General features: G+C 47.2%; 1 protein-coding gene across 15 annotated transcripts in view; it reads right to left on the reverse strand.

Annotated features, from left to right (window-relative positions):
• The window catches only part of AFDN (afadin, adherens junction formation factor), a 128,464-nt gene that overhangs the window by 62,243 nt on the left and 50,040 nt on the right, over nucleotides 1-16,181 (reverse strand). For 11 of the 15 annotated variants that reach the window (XM_045080011.1, XM_045080010.1, XM_045080009.1 and 8 more), the window contains exons 7-11: nucleotides 13,188-13,299; nucleotides 11,919-12,086; nucleotides 9,086-9,130; nucleotides 4,291-4,385; nucleotides 3,045-3,307 (exon numbers count right to left, since the gene is read on the reverse strand). In XM_045080011.1, coding sequence (XP_044935946.1) covers nucleotides 3,045-3,307; nucleotides 4,291-4,385; nucleotides 9,086-9,130; nucleotides 11,919-12,086; nucleotides 13,188-13,299 — 683 coding nt within the window. The remainder of the gene's footprint in view (nucleotides 1-3,044; nucleotides 3,308-4,290; nucleotides 4,386-9,085; nucleotides 9,131-11,918; nucleotides 12,087-13,187; nucleotides 13,300-16,181) is intronic. The other 4 variants (XM_045080021.1, XM_045080016.1, XM_045080023.1 and 1 more) reach the window with 1 other exon arrangement.

Genomic DNA, 16,181 nt, shown 5'->3' on the forward strand with positions numbered 1-16,181 from the left:
CCGTGATGAGATAGAGAATCTGAACAGCCGGAGTACTAGTGAGGGGATCGAATCGTTCATCAAAAACCACCCAACAAACCAAAGTCCAGGACCAGATGGCTTTCCTGAAGGACTCCACCAAATGCTCGAAGAATGAACACCCATCCTGCTCAAACTCTCCAAGAACGAGAAGAGGAGGGACCTCTCTCAAACTAATTTTACGAGACCGGCATCACCCTGATACCAAAACCAGACAAGGGCACAAGAAAAGAGCATTACCGGCCAGTATCACTGATGAACAGAGTTGCAAAAATCTTCAACAAAATACCAGCAAGCTGAGCTCAACATGACACGAAAGGGATCACCTGCCAAGATCAAGGAGGGTTTACTCCGGGACGCAAACAAGGGTGGTTCAGCATCCACACATCGGCCAGTGAGCTCCACCGCATTACCCAAGTAAAGGGTCAAGACCACACGAGCAACTCAACAGATGCAGAAAAAGCATCTGACAAAATCTGCTATCCATTTACAATGAGAACTCTCAACAAAGTGGGTAGAGAGGGAATGTACCTCCACACAGTAAAGGCCACGCATGACATGGCCACAGACTCATCATCTTCAATGATCAAGAGCTGAGGGCTCTTCCTCTAAGATCAGGAGCAAGACAAGGATGCCCACTCTCGCCACGCCATCACTGTGCTCATTCAACACAGTATCAGAAGTCCCAGCCAGGGGCGCCTGGGGGGCTCGGTGGCTTAGAGCCTCTGCCTTCGGCTCAGGTCATGATCTCAGGGTCCTGGGATCGAGCCCTGCATCGGGCTCTCTGCTCAGCGGGGAGCCTGCAACCCCCACCCCCCACCTGCCTCTCTGCCTGCTTGGGATCTCTCTCTCTCTCTCTCTCTGTCAAATAAATAAATTTTAAAAAATATTAAAAAAAAAAAAGAGAGAAAAGAAAAAAAGTCCTAGTAAGTTGCTAAGAGAGCTAATGCTGCAAGTTCTCATCACAAGAAAGTAGGACCCATGGCCGGTGGGTGATGATGGCAACTGGACTTGCTGTGGTGACCACTCAGCAACACATACACATATTGGTCATTACGCTTTGCACCTGAAACTGACACTCATTATACTTCAATAACAAAACACAGGTACATGCCTGTGGAAAAAAAAACCCCATGGGTTATCTACCTAGACATTTGTAAAATAGCTTGACAATGGGACAAAATTAGTGTTTAAAAAAAAAAAATGAAAGTCCGTTCTGGTTTACAGACGGACGTGTAAGTACTGGCATATTCCGCCACTGTGCGGCTTTCACCAGGTCTGTAAGGAAAAAACATAAGAATACACATAAAGTTTCACATCGTATTTCCATCAAAGAAACCAAAGCCATGTTCTTAGTATGATTCTGCTTTTGGCTAGACACGAGATGAGAGCAGACACCGGCAAGCCTCCAAAGCAGGAGCCACAGTGGCAAAACAACTGGGGAGGGACCTAACATACAGAAAACCAGACAATCCTGCTGAGCAGAACCCCCGAGCTGCAGTGAGGGGACAGGTGCAGTCGGGCCACTTCAGCAGCAACTCCTACCACCGAAGTAAGGATCATCCAGCACTCGGGCATGAAGCATGATGGCGAAAACCACAGAGACTCCCGAGAAACCACATGCAACCTGCCAGAAGTCATTCCACACGAAGACTTCTTTGGCCAAACACCCTCCAGGTAAGTGGCAAGTAAGATCCTCAGGCGTACCCCGGCCTGTCACCATCTAGTGCTAAAAGACGCAGGCCTGAAGAATGGAAGGTCAGAATGGAAACCACCTGAACAGGACTGTCGGGTGAAGCAAAGGGGCCACGCAGAGGTCACGATGAGGGCCAAGAAATACGGACATGGCTCATAAGCAAATACAATTAAAAAAGGAAGAGAAAACTCCCGGTCTTCCCTGACACAGAACGGAAGGATGAGTTTAGAGGCACATTCTGTTCAAAGCTGGAGGACGAGTCAGACAGAAATGGGCTTCCTTGGGAAGTCAAGGCCCACGCCCGTTTTCCTTGGGGACTGGGAGACTGGTCCTTGGCAGAAATGCGGAGCCAGAGGTGAGCAGCCGGGAACAGAAGGTCTCAAGCAGCCCATGACATTTCCCATGTCCCGTGTGCCTAGGGGAGCATGTGTGATGACCAACAAAGTGTTATCTTGGAGCAAGACCTTAAGTCTTCCTTGTACGAGCTGCCTTTCATCCTTCTTCTGGGCAGGATGTGAGATGGTCACAGAACGAACTGATGACCCCCGGGAACGACTGCAGTCGAGCTCACAGCGCGGAGAAACTGGCGAAAGACCAGCACGAAGAGACTACAAATCCCACCTGCCCCAGAGCATGAGCTCTGGGAGGCTGAGCAGAGGTCAGTCACAGACAGAGCTCGGTGCAGGCAGCCGCAGGGAGACTGCGCGTACACGGTGTGGCCGGGGCACAGCGCTGTGCCCGTGGGCAGAGACCGTGGCTGTATTCAGCATCGTGCATGGGGACCGCGCCCTCGCAGGCTGCAGGACAAGACAAGGGGGCCAAACTGCGCATTCCTTTAAAGAATTACCACTACCGAAACGCAAGTTTTACTCCCTTCCCCGGCACGAAGTTTGATTAGATGGCCAGCGACGACTCTGGTTTTCGGTGACGGCCACAGTGCAAGTCCTCGGACGGGCACCAGGGGGAGCTAAGATACCCTTCCTCCTGTGAAGACTTCACACCGTGTGTCCTTATCACAATCAGAAAAAGACACCTCCACAAAAATTGGTGATATGGGGATGATTACATAAAATACCACAGTGCTTCATAAAAGAATAAACTACTGGCTAAAAAAACAAAATTTAAAACTATTAAGAACCAGCCACAACTTCCAATTTTACAATAAAGTCAGGATCCCTTTCTTCGTTCCTCGGCAACCGACCCAAATCAACAAGAACAAACCACACTTTGATTTTAAAACTGCAACAACCTGTAACGTATGCCTAATTCAGATTCTCTGACACATAAGCCAAGCCACTCTAAACTCTTAGAGCTGATGGAGAGCAGTTACCCAGGCTTCTGTCTGGGAGCCTTGGCCGTCAGGCACCCGTCCGCAGATCTCTTTGCCAGAGTGTGGTCCTGGCTGGGGTCCACAAACTTGAACACATGTGAGGCCCCAAACTGCACTTTCATCCCACTTTGCAGCATGGTTGTCTCTGAGATGCGCTGCCCTTCCACATAAGTCTCGGCATCCATGCTTCTTGGCGTGACAGTGACCACCCCATCCATGTTTGTGAGGTCACAGTGATGGGGCTGAATTCCTGATCCAAAGAGCTAAAATAAAAATCAAAGGAACATTCATCATAAAGGACACGTTATTTAAAAACAACAGAATTTCTGGGGTGCCCGGTGGCTCAGTTGGTTAAGTGGCTGACTCGATCTCAGCTCAGGTCTTGATCTCAAGGTTATGAGTTCCACCCCCATAAAAACAAAAACCAAAACCCCAGCATTTTAAAGCCATGAGTTCCTCTTTTATGAATACAAAGTAAACTAGATTTCTGGTGCTTTTTAAGTGTATTCCTCCCCACAGTACGAAAATAAGTAAACACTGTCAAAATAGTGTCAAAGTAATAGAACACATTATGTGTAGCACGGAGCAGCTTGCTTTGAGACACACCGTAAATCTGAACTGAGAAGTGCATGGTCACCTTAACAAATGCCAGCGAGGTAGGAAGAAATCTGGGTAGGGCGTTAGGATTACAAATTCCATTTACGTGTTTTACTGCTGTGCTGAAGGAGGGCACGTGAGGATTGCAAATGACACTAACCAACCCGACCCACCATCTGCCACTGGGAAATTGCCCGCACAGGGGAAGGGCAGGCTGCCGGAGCTCAGCTGAGTTCAAACGGGTAAGAAACGCTGGCCTCCATTTAAAGAACACACTATGCTGTTTCACTAAGTCCCTGAAAACCCCACCTGGCTAACATCGCACCTACAGTTCAGGAAACGCCCACTGCTACGGGCATCAGACTGAGGGGCAGGCCATCTCCCCTAATCCTGAAAAAGACCCATGAAGTCACCATCACGACCAGGTCGAGTTTCCAGAGGTGGAGAGTGAACATAATTTCAGTCGTTCTGTTTATGCTGAAGCAAAGCAAGTGACCCAGCGTACGCAGTTCCTTATATTAAAACATGAAGTCTTTCCAGTCTGTCCATCCATGCATCGCTACATGTGGCAGGCCTTAACCGTGGGCCCCTTCCCCCTTCCCACCCAAATGTAAGAGCTGCCCAAGGCGCTCGAGCCATGCCCATGCACCTGGATGGAATCCTCGTCGAACTTTTCCGTCCCAACCTCAGTGACACTGAGCTGAAGGCGGTAAAGCTTGGGCTTATCTCTGGAGTCCGAGCCGTCTGCGGAAAGAAGAAAAAGCTTCATTTGCCAAGTCTGATGTTCTTGCCATGGTATTTGAAGCAAGCCAACAAAGCAAGTGAACAAAAGGTCATCTTAAAAACAACTAATGGTTCTCAGTTCTCAGGGTTTCATTTCAAAGAAGTCCAAATTTTAATCATGCCACATACCTAACTGGATATAGAAAATTTAAATTAAGACATTGACACATTAGTTTCTGTTTAATCTCATTTAAGTCGCTAACATCATCATCTATAAGCAACATTTTCTTATCACATAAAAGAAATTTCTGCACCACGCAGGCCTGGATTTTTGTGAATGATTCTGAAGCATAGTTCTACGAGGCAGACACACGGCCCTTCCCCTCGGAGCAGGCTGCTTTCCCAGCAAACGTCCACCTGTAGAGCCCAGGGTGCCGGAGAGACTGATGGACATTTTCAATGTACAGCCTCATAGGTCATCCAGGTCTCTGGACCCCAGTCTCTGGGGATGAGGCCTGCACATGTACCCACTGAAGAACCCCCAAGTGATCCCAACACCCGCCCCTGACAGTAAGTTCCAGTAAGAACTACAGTGAAAGTGCTTAGATTTGCAGAGTGGGATATGTGTGGGGTGGGGGCTAGACAGAAAGGGACACTGGGTTTTGGGGCTTTTGTCATTTTACACCTCTGTAAACTACGGACATTTCCACTGCCCTGTGCATGAACGTCTATGGTGGGGATGACGTGGAGAGAAGGAAGAACCAGGGCCGAGTCATCCGTCCTATACCCAAACGCTCCTCCCCTCTCACTGACTATACTCAACCTCACACAAGATGTCAATCGAAGATTTATTCTCATTTCAGAGATGTGAACACACAAGGAAACATGGCTCACAGAACTAATGAATCGTGACACCACCCCCCAGCTGTGAAAGCCAACCTAGCGTGGCTATGCAAAGTTCTAAAAGGGCCACGTAGAGTCTCTCTGACCTACTTTAATGCCTTAATAACTTGCTGATTCACTTATTAAGTTGCCAGTTAAACTCTCTGGTCTCTGGGACCAGGAATTAAGCTGTGAGGGCTGCAGAAGGTAAGCACCGGAGTGCACGCAGGGTTCAGACTGCCACAGTCTCTCTGCTGTGCTGTGGTCTGAGCTCTCAGACAAAACACACGGTGAATACAAAAATCTGTTACAATTGCTGCTAATTGCAGAGCACACAAAATAACATTCCAAACACAACATTTCTCACTTCTGATATATTTCTGAAACCTGTCAAATCTGTATGACGGGGAGCTGTCCGTGAGAGCCATGAGAAAGCGGGGCACCATCTACGCTTCACAGCTCCGACAGCCCTACTGTGTGCGCCGGCAAAGGAAGCCTTATCTCTAGACAGTTCTATTTTCAACTCCAACTCCACGTCCTGAACCAAAGTGAGGCATCAGTGCCATCTGAGCCTTTTCCTGGAGGTGAGCAGTCCCCTCCAGGGCTGCTGAGTCCAAGTTCCCAAAAAGCGCAGACTACTTTGCTGCTCTGAAAGCACAGGCGGGCCCAGGAACTACCACTCGCCAGCAAGTGTTCCTCCACCCTCCACAGCACCACGGCTACTGTGCCTTCCTACCGCTGACCCTAGTCCACGGTTACCTCCGTTTCCTTGCCCCCCGCCCCCACCCATCCTTGACGGCTAGATTTAAAAGAAAATCTTTTTTTTTTTTTTTTTTTTTTTTTTAGAGAGAGAGAGAGAGACAGACAGAAAGACAGTACACAAGCAGGCAGAGGCAGAGAGAGAAGCAGGCTCCCCACTGAGGAGCCCGATGTGAGACTTGATCCCAGGACCCTGGGATCATGACCTGAGCCGAACGCAGTGGCTTCACCAACTGAGCCACCCAGGTATCCCTAAAAGAAAATCTCTTGATCCTGGCACTCAGTACAGCGTGTGGTCCACAGAATATATTCAACAGAGATTTAATTTATTAACAACGAATGATTAGTAGCTAAAAATGAATAAAATAAAGCAATGTGGTTGCACAGAAATTATATAAATGAATTATAGAGAAAGCAAAAGAGGCAAATAAATGATGAACGATGATTTCAAAACAAAGTTAAAAATACAAGAGTATGAAAAATACGTGTTTAGGGGTGAAAGAAAAAATTCACATTAATATTCTTAATTTTGAGTGCTTCTGAAAGGTATCTTGTGACTAATAAATGGACAGTATGTATTTTCTATGTTAACAGATTTGCAAGTGTAAAGAAAAAGGCGGAGAAAAAGATTTCCCTCCAATGCTTCCTTTTCCGCCACGGCACTACACCGAAACCTCCCCACTCATGGGCAGAGGCAAGCGGCTTTCCCAGTCCCGCTTTCCTTACACTCCACGGCAACAGAAAACACAGGGAAAGCCTTTACGGAGAGACTGTGAGTAACGCGAACGGTGGCCATGGTATTTTACGAGACACCATGCTGTTGGAGTCGGGGAGATGCAGGCAGGTAAAAAAACTAACATCTTTCTATTTGGAAAATCTCACTCCCTTCTCCTTTCTAAGAGTACGAGGACCATGCCACGGGCATCAGTGAACACAGAATAGTGCGGCCTGGAACCCTGCCTCGTGCTCTCTTCCTTTCGTCAGCCGAACGCGAGCCCCTAGCACCTTTCGTCCCTACAGATGACGAACCAAAGCAGCCCTCCCACAGACAACAGTGCTTCTACCAGAGGGTTCTCGGGCCTTTTCTTCACATCACAATGTAGAATTAAAAATATATGAAATATCCATGTGGTTCGAAATCTCAAAGGCACAGAAGGACACAGTGAAAGGCAGCCTTCCTTCCCTGCCTTAACTCCCCACCCAGAAGCAAATCTTTAAAATCTGTTTTATGCGTATATCATTAAGCAACTCAATACACGTATTTTCCTTTCCCTTTTTTTTTTTGCACTGGGATTAGAACACCAGTGAAATACGTATCATATAGTGCATGGGCAATCGGTGGGACACACTGACACAAACACCAGTTTTCGATCCAAAGCTGCTCGTGTCTCTGAACGCCCTGAATATTACTGCCCATTCGGGTGTCCCTAAGTAACTACTCACATTGTCCGAATCTTGTTTTTCTGCTTTTGCTCCTTTTTAAATTTGAGATATAACCGGAAATTTTCTTTAGTATTCTAAATACTAACAGGAAATGGACCATTATGGACACAGCATAAGGAAATTTTTTAAAGAGCACCTTTGTTCTGACAACAGTTCTCTGCCTCCAGCTCTGCTCAGGCCTCTGCCGGTTCCCTGGGGACCGCCGGGCGCCGTCAGGGCACAGCGCTGGGTGCGGTTTTGGCCGTGCGCTGAGGGGAAGGCTAGGGACTAGTCCACTGAAGGAGCGCGGACCGAGGGCTCCGAGTCCCAAGCATGGGAAGAAGCGGACACACATTCACATCCCCGCAGGGCTCACAGTTCAGTGAATTAACAGTTAAACTAATGATCAAGTTCCTGGTGCTTCCTGAAGCACACGGCCGAGAGAGCTCATTCTCACTGACGCCACTGAGGAAACACACCCACTCTGCTCAGACACAAATGGAGAACTAGAAGCACTTTGGCCGAAGTTCTGATGGGTTTATTGTAAGCGTTTTTATACACACCACGTAAAAAAGGAAATGCCATTTTCTCTCTCGTTTCCCTTCCTTTACAGTACAAATAACAAAAACATGAGAACATTAAACAGTCCTTTTCAGGAATTAAACAAAGTAAAAGGAGATCTTAGACTCTATGCATATATGAGTATTAAAATAGGTGATAAATATCACTTATTGATATATTTGTTTAAAAAGAACAAAACCCAAAGCTGCAAGTTCAGTTAATATCCAACGACCGTCCGTACTGTCAGTTTGGAGACAGTCCAATGAGCAAATACAAGCTGCTGAACGGGGGTAAACCTTACACAGCACGGGGGGGCATCTGCCACATTCAACATGTAAGAATAGAACACTTAGAAGACAAAAACAGACAAAAAAGTATTTCCATAAAACCAAAAATTAGCTGTACTATGGAATATGATGAAGACAGAGATACACAAATCTGAGAAACGTGTTCTACGTAAGAAAGTACATGTTTGCTAATAAGAAGAAACGAATTTCAACCAGGAAACAAGGAGAAGCCCAAGGACCCCCTAAAACCTGGTCATAATGTGACCCGCTAGTTCCCTACAGGAAGATGGGAGTATGAGTACAGGCCAAGCATACGGCTGAGTCTTCCTCTCAGCTTCCCAAGTGCTGTCGGACACACGCCACTGGTGGGGACACCTCTTCCCCATCAGCACTACAGCCCGGTGTGTGACCACAGAGCCCCTCCCGCACACCTCTGGGTCCTGCGGTCACTCTTACCCACCATCGTCACTCTTTCCCCGCCAACCCCGACCTCCCCCAGCTTTTCCCCTCTTCCTAACCTTTTCTGGGGGGGGGGGGGTGAGGACGGGAACACAGCCTAATTTCTCAGTCTAGACTTCACCTGAATAGAGAACTGCACATTTCTGTAAAACCGGCTTCTGTAAAATAGTGAATGTGGCGCACGGCACACTTACTAGACACCACCAAAGTGACGGCATGTTACGTTTCTCAGAACGAAGTTATGTGTATCAATTAAGAAACCAATACATAAAATGTTTGGCCAGTAACATTATTTTGCCCAACAGGTTGTTAGTGCTCTAGTTAAAAAAGTAGTATGAAGCATAGCATTACCTTCGTAAGTGTGATAGTTGTAGTAGGCAAAGTGATTCCTTCTCCCTGGGGTTAGAAACACATGCACAGGACCCAGGTGAAGGCAGCATCGGCAGGACAGAGGCCATGCAGAACACGCGGAAGAGGGAAGGAGGAGAGAGACAGGAGAGGGTGAGCTGCAGTGGGACACCTTTCAAAGGATGAAAAAGCACGTTTCACCCATAGCTTGCAGAGCTGTGGGGACAAGACAACAGCGGTCCAGCAGTGTGTGTGTTAGAAACCAGTGCACACTGTTAAGGAAAACACCAAGACAAAAGGTGAGTCACCGGGCAGTCGGAGAGCAAAGTTAGTTCATCATCTGGAAGACGACCACCCAATTCAGCTAATGCCTTCTGTTAAAAGAACACATTCAATTCCAAACCGAAGAATTAAATGACTGTTTACCCCCATTTCTCCAAAAGACAGCAGACAGTGTAAGGACACACCCACATCTCCAAAACCTCCCACTGCCCCCTCCTGCACCCTGGCCCGACCTTGAGTACTTGCTTGGCTGGTGGTATGTCCTGCGGAAGGACAGCACATATCTGTTTGGGACAGATCAACATCTACCAGCACGACCTGCTCGCGAACAGACGAGGAGGTCGGGGTGGTCCAGCAGGCTGCCTGTGCTCCACTAATAACGATGGAAACAGCCAAACACAGCTCGGCTACGGTGAGAAAGACCCCGCCCAGCCTCCCAGCCCGGCACCAGTGCTCCCCCTGCAGCCAGTGGGCAGTGAGGTGTAGGACGGGCCCCTGTGGAAGGATCGGCAGAGCCGTGGGCAGCCCTCGCAAGGGAGCCAGGCTGCGGGCGTCCCCGCGGGATCTTGCTATGGGGGTGCAAAGGCCGGCGCTCACTGCTCTCCCCGAAGCAGCCACGCGGCGAAGGCTCAGTAAAGCAGCAGAGCGCCGCGAAGGGAGAAGCGTGTTAGATGACAAGTACTCGAGAATTCATTTTTATCTATGGCCTGTCATCCTTCCGCGCCTACAAAAGTGTCTATATGTGTTTTTAGCTGGGAATACAAAAACATGAATTAAGTCGTCAAATGGCAGTTCTCACTAGAATGGAAGTTGCCCGGGTCGGTGGGCTTCTTCTGTTCTGTGGCTGCTCCACCCCGAAGGCCCGGGACAGGGAGGGTCTGACACCTAAGTACAGACCAGTACTTGTCGGAGTCACGGAGGACGGACTCTCACCCTAAGTCTGTGAGCCGGGCCGACCACCTTCCCGCTACTCATCTGAAAACTGCTGTGCGCAGCGGATACTTAGCAGTTCTAATATTCCTAAATCCTCAAAAAACTTGGAGAAAACAATCATTAGTTTCTAGCATGTAACGCAAAACTTTAAACAGCAGACCCAACGCCCGAGGACCCCAAGCGCCTGTCGGCTGCAGCAGAGCAGCCGGCCCTCCGCCGCCGCCAGCTCAAACGGCCCCAGCTCCGCAGGCCGCAGCGCGCAGCAGGTCGGCACGGGCCTCCCACGCACAGTGAGGGTGTGAGTGCCTTCTCCAGCCCGAGAATCGAGGGGCAGCAACGCCAACAGCCGGCCTGCAACACTTCCCAGCCGGACCCGGCTGCACCCGCAGCACAGCCCCGCGGACTGGGGATCACAGCGCGTGAGCGAGAGCAGCGCCTCAGGGGGCTGTCCCAACCCGCCCTGCTTGCGCCGCTCACCCGGGGGACCACAGGCGCCTCTTCTACGCGGCAGCTCCAAGCTCGTCCTCAAACACAAATACCCGTGGATCCCGGAAGAGAAAAATGTGACCCAGTCCAAGCAAGCACAGATGAGTGACACAAACGTTCTGGCTTCCTGCTTTTTCTGTCCTAACTGAGCTTTATCTAAAAGCAGTTCTGGGGCGTCTGGGTGGCTAGGTCAGCTGACCGTGTGACTCAGGACTCTGGTTCTGGTCCTGATCTCAGGTCCTAGGACCAAGCCCCACATCAGGCTCCCTGCTCAGCTGGGGTCCATTCGGGATTCTGTCCCTCTGCCCTCCCCCTCACCGTCCCCCCAAATAAATAAATATGTCTTTAAAAAATAAAAACAACAAATAAAGGCAGTTCTGGGAGAGCTCAATGCTACATTCTTCACAGCACTGCGTACTACAGATCACACACTACCATTTGAACCAAATGAACAAAAACGATGTCATTTAGCTGCATGATAAAACATCATATACATACATACACGCCACATCTGTACACTACATTGGGATACGTGTGGGAAACGCTTCTGCACGAATGTCAAGGTATTTCTCTACCCTGTGGCTAACTTAGAACAACAGCTTTAGCTTAATTAAGAGAGCTCTAAAAAGAAATATTCAGAGGTCTAACATGAAAATAAACTTAGTCTGTTATTATTTTAAAACCAAACAAATGTTCTTCCTCTAACAGAGGGATTTCTTACATGTACTGTTAAATTTAAAGATACCTTTCTAGATACTGTTCATACACACAAACTTGCTTCTACTAAATTTGTCCTAAGAGTACATATCAGTGTGTCATTTTTTAGTATTTTATAAAGTTATTTTAGAAAAAAATTTTAAAATGAACCGTTTAAACTTCTCCTTCAACTCTCCATATTCACCTGTTTTAAACTTTGTTTTTCAATATTCATTTCTGTCCATGTGAACTCTATTTTTATGCATACATATGCATATCCTGTGACCTTAAGGTTTTTTTAATGTCATCTTATAAGAATAACTTAAAAAAAAATGGTCTAAAAAAAGGTTGTCAGCCAATAGAAAGGATACTTCAATAAAATTCACTGAAAGTATAAACATCTGAAGCTAAAACAATGTTTACTGACAGTATTTCTCACCTGGGCTTAGCTCTACTAAGTAGGGCAGCTTCTCGGGCGGAAGCGCAGAGCCATAGCCGGACCCCTCCGCTTTCTCCTTGCCCCTCGCCAGCTTCCCGTCGACATGTTTCTTAGTTTTCTTTGGGATATAGTCTGGTGGCCTCCTCTTCAACTGAAAGACTAAAACCCCTAGAACAGTGCACATTGTCAATCATCAAGCAGACTCCAATCAGTATACAAGGCCAAACGACTCACCGTCAACTCTTCCAAGATCTACCAAGAAAATGTAACTTAACATCTCCCAAGGAGTGACTGAGTTAAGGCTTACCCAATTTATACTTTTACTCAGTAGAGGAAATTTTAGTCACTCATGTTCTGAAAAAGTCTACTAGCAATTTCCAAAAATTATTTCAAATCAACTACCTTGATTAAAAGCGCATCATGTGCTTGAGAACGACGCAGCAGCAGTTTAGGACCCAATGAATGTTCACACTGGTAAATTGTGCTGTGGTCAGTGAGCACACACACACACACACACACATGAGCATGCACACACAAATGCATCTATACAAATATATTTTCAGTTCATCTGATTTTTATTTGATCCAACAGAAATAACTCAGAATTCAAAGCAATTCGACTTTATAACACAATTTAAAGTTTACACTGCCTAGAAAGAGGTAAACTAAGCAAGTGTACTTTAAACTATCAGCCGACACTACTGACAGGACGAACAGGCAATCAAGTGTATTGTCTTCACGCGGCCAAGGCCTCTGCTCAAGGCCAGCCAGCTTACAGAGTGAAACTGAAAGCAAGATTTCATCTGAAACACAGCATTCAGTCTTCGCTGCTCCGAAATAACTAGGGGAACCTGTCTGAATGGTAAAACGTCTGGACGTCTCATTGGAAATGACTAAATTCCTGGACAATCTCTAAGGCTGCGGGTCTCCATGCCCATCAGCAGCACTCAGGTGGACGGGCCCCTGCTGCTGACTCACACAGGGACTCACACAGGCTGTCCCGGTGTAGGAAGAGAACCTTGCTGGAAGAAGGAACGGACAGGAGTGTGACCTCAGGACAAGGGCTCACCGAGGAACCATCCAGCAAGCCTAGGAAGGAGCTACAAAACCATATGGCAGGATGCGTGCGCGCGCACACACACACACACACACACACACACACACCCCGCCATGCATGCGCCCCTGAATCCTCAGTTGGACAACTACCATACCCAGCAGAGATTTAATGTGTGATATAAACAATTCTTTAACAAACAAAACTACCCTTTACCTTTGTCACTTGGCCATTCCCTGAAGATTTGTAAAGGACACTCATCATCATCCAGGATAATTTCTTTAGCACCTTTTTCATCAGAGTGCTGGGCTCCGGGAGGAAGCATAACCTGAAAAGGAAAAATAATGAACTGTGCTATGCCTAAACATGAAATTACCAGGATTTACAAACCAGAATTTATTGTAAATAGAAGTCATGGTAGAATTAAACTGATCCAACACTAGACAATTCCCCAACTATCAACGGAAGGACAACAGCTTCCAAGAAAAGGCTTAGCCAGCTTATTGGGCCCTTTTATCTACCTGCCCCTCTAGCCCCCAGAAAGAACTAGTGCAGTAATTTTGTTTGTTTTTTAACAAACTCTTCTGGGGAAGGGTGGTACATAATGGTCAAATTGGGAGTAAGTTCTTAAGGAAAGGTCACTCCACTACCGCTCAGTCTCTGGTCCCTAACCCACGTCTGCGTCATCAAATAACTGTTGCCATGGTCTCGTCTACTGTGAGATCTCTCAAGACAACCAGCACCTGACAAGGAAACAGCACAGCATTCTTTTTCTTACGGAGAATGTGTCTTTATGATGAGATCTTAATCAGACCACTTAGCTATACCACTGGGCTATTCATTCAACAAATGTTTTTAAGCACCTGTTTTTAAAAGACTACATTCAGAGACACTCTTAAAATTCATAATGCTGTATTAATTTTTATGTTTTTATGGTAACCAACAGTTCTCGTCATGGTCTGAGAAAGCCCCCAGTAACACCGAGGAAAGATCTAGGAGACAGCAGCCCAATAATCTCCCGCACGGCCTAGACGTCGGCCCTCCTTCGTTCTCTGCTGCTGTTAAAGCAAACCAAAACGCGGGCAGAGACTCAGGGCAGAAGCGAAGCACCCGGCACGTGAACGTCATTCCCAGGCTACGGTACCACAGTGACGTCATCTACCACTCAGATACACTGTCACAGCCCCTACACTGAATGGGTCAGACTCCTCAGAGAACCCTGGGATTTCTCTACACACGGCTTCAAAACGATCTGACAAAGACAAATGTATTGTAACACACTGTCTTGCTAAAGTAATTAATCTTCCTTGTACTGTTCTGTATCAAACTTAGCATTTTGGGCTGAGAACACACAGAGTTCAGAACCTGATCTTCATTTCTCTCGTGTCCCGATCCTTGTCAGGCGTCCTGGCAGTCCCCAGACATGCCCGACTACTCAGAGCTCTCAGATTAAGCCGTGAGTTCCACATGTCCATGCTCTCTGGAGCCTCAAAGGCTCGTTTCCCAGCGTCCATGTCTAGCTCAAGTACAGCTCCTCCAGGAAGTCCTCCGTGACCACCACTCTCATTCCAGGGCTCCCTGATTTGTAATTCTCATGTTTGGCTTTTCTGTCTCCATTTAGTGTAAGTTCTTTTAGAGACAGCTCTTGCTTTCGTGACCCCACAGAGTACCTAACGAGTAAAAGGAACTTAAATATTTATTGAAAAATAGCTAAAATAACAAATGAGTGAATATGGAAGCACTACCTATTACATAACTGGTAAGATGGCAAACCAAGAGAAAAAAGAATATCTAATTCAAGATCCATCCCTCTCCATAGGCCCAGTCACTCCAGAGGCGGAAGTGTACTTCCCAGATAGACAGTGATGCTCGCTGTGCATTTCTCCGGAACGGGAAAGCAGCGATCTACCAAACCCAGCATTGCAACACAGTTCTCCTCGACTTCGTACCTAACCGCCAGGAGGAAAATGCACCAGAAAGGCCTGGGATTGAAGTGTCTCCCCTTCAGAGGCAATGCCTGATTACCTTCATTACCTACTCTCCCAACCGCACCCGACGAGTCCTCCTCCCCCAAGTAGGGCAGAATTTCGGTTCAGGATACTGTTTCCTTTTCTATGAACCCACTGAACCATGATCCCATGAATCCCAAATGGGATTTTCTCAGAAATCCCATACAAAATATATCTTTTATTTCTGGAGGCATCGCTTTCCCTTCTAATTTATCAATCCCACTTCTAACTCTCTTCTAATGAGCCCAAAGGAAATGAAAGAGCGCATCACAAAATAAACACTCGTGATCACTTATCTTTCCCCACCCCACAAAGAAATGAGCTTTGGGTTTTAGGGGGTTTTTGGGTTCCAATACAGGCTCACTGTAAAAAACTACAATAGAGAAAAGCATAAGGAGGGGCGCCTGGGTCGCTCCGTGGGTTAAGCATCTGCTTTTGGCTCAGGTCATGATCTCAGGGTCTTCGGAAGGAGCCCCGCATCAGGCTCTCTGCTCTGCAGGGAGCCTGCTTCTCCCTCTACCTGCTTCTCTGCCTACTTGTGATCTCTCTGTCAAATTAATAAATAAAACATTAAACAAACAAGCAAAAAAAAAAAAAGAAAAGAAAAGAAACAAAGAGAGACAGAGAGAGAGAGAAGCATAAGGAAGGAAAAAAAAACAAAAGAGACCAAAATCCACCGTGAGATGACTGTTTTCACAAGCACGCGTTCAGTAGTGATCGTCACACATCAATCCACGGCACGTAAGAGGGCTCCTGAACCGCACCTGGGTCTCAAAGTCTTCTGCTCTCCTTCCTCCCTTCAGGGACGCAACTGGTAACCTGCTGTGCGTTCTTCCGGCATCCATCCTTCTCTATGGTCACGTATGCATAGACACAGACTTGTGTTGTTCCGTTTTATTTTATGGCGACCGTTTTTCCAAAAACGGGGTTATTTTATAAAATATGCATGTAGATTTAATTCATAATGTTTCATAGCAACAGGTATCCAATGGCGTAGCATTCCTTTAGTGACGGGTGTTTAGTTTTGCTTATTTATTACTGTGACACACAGGGCTGAAGAAACGTCCTCACAGACCACACCAGATAGGTACTGGCCAGGTTTCAGACAGCGTGGCTTTTACCACCTCCTTTACAGACACAGATTTCAGACTCAAACACTCTCCCCACTGTGCAGATGGTGCTACGTGCGGTGACTGCACAG

This window comes from Mustela putorius, unplaced genomic scaffold, assembly GCF_011764305.1.
Source record: "Mustela putorius furo isolate JIRA1106 unplaced genomic scaffold, ASM1176430v1.1 tig00000450_pilon_pilon_pilon, whole genome shotgun sequence".
NCBI lineage: Eukaryota > Metazoa > Chordata > Mammalia > Carnivora > Mustelidae > Mustela > Mustela putorius.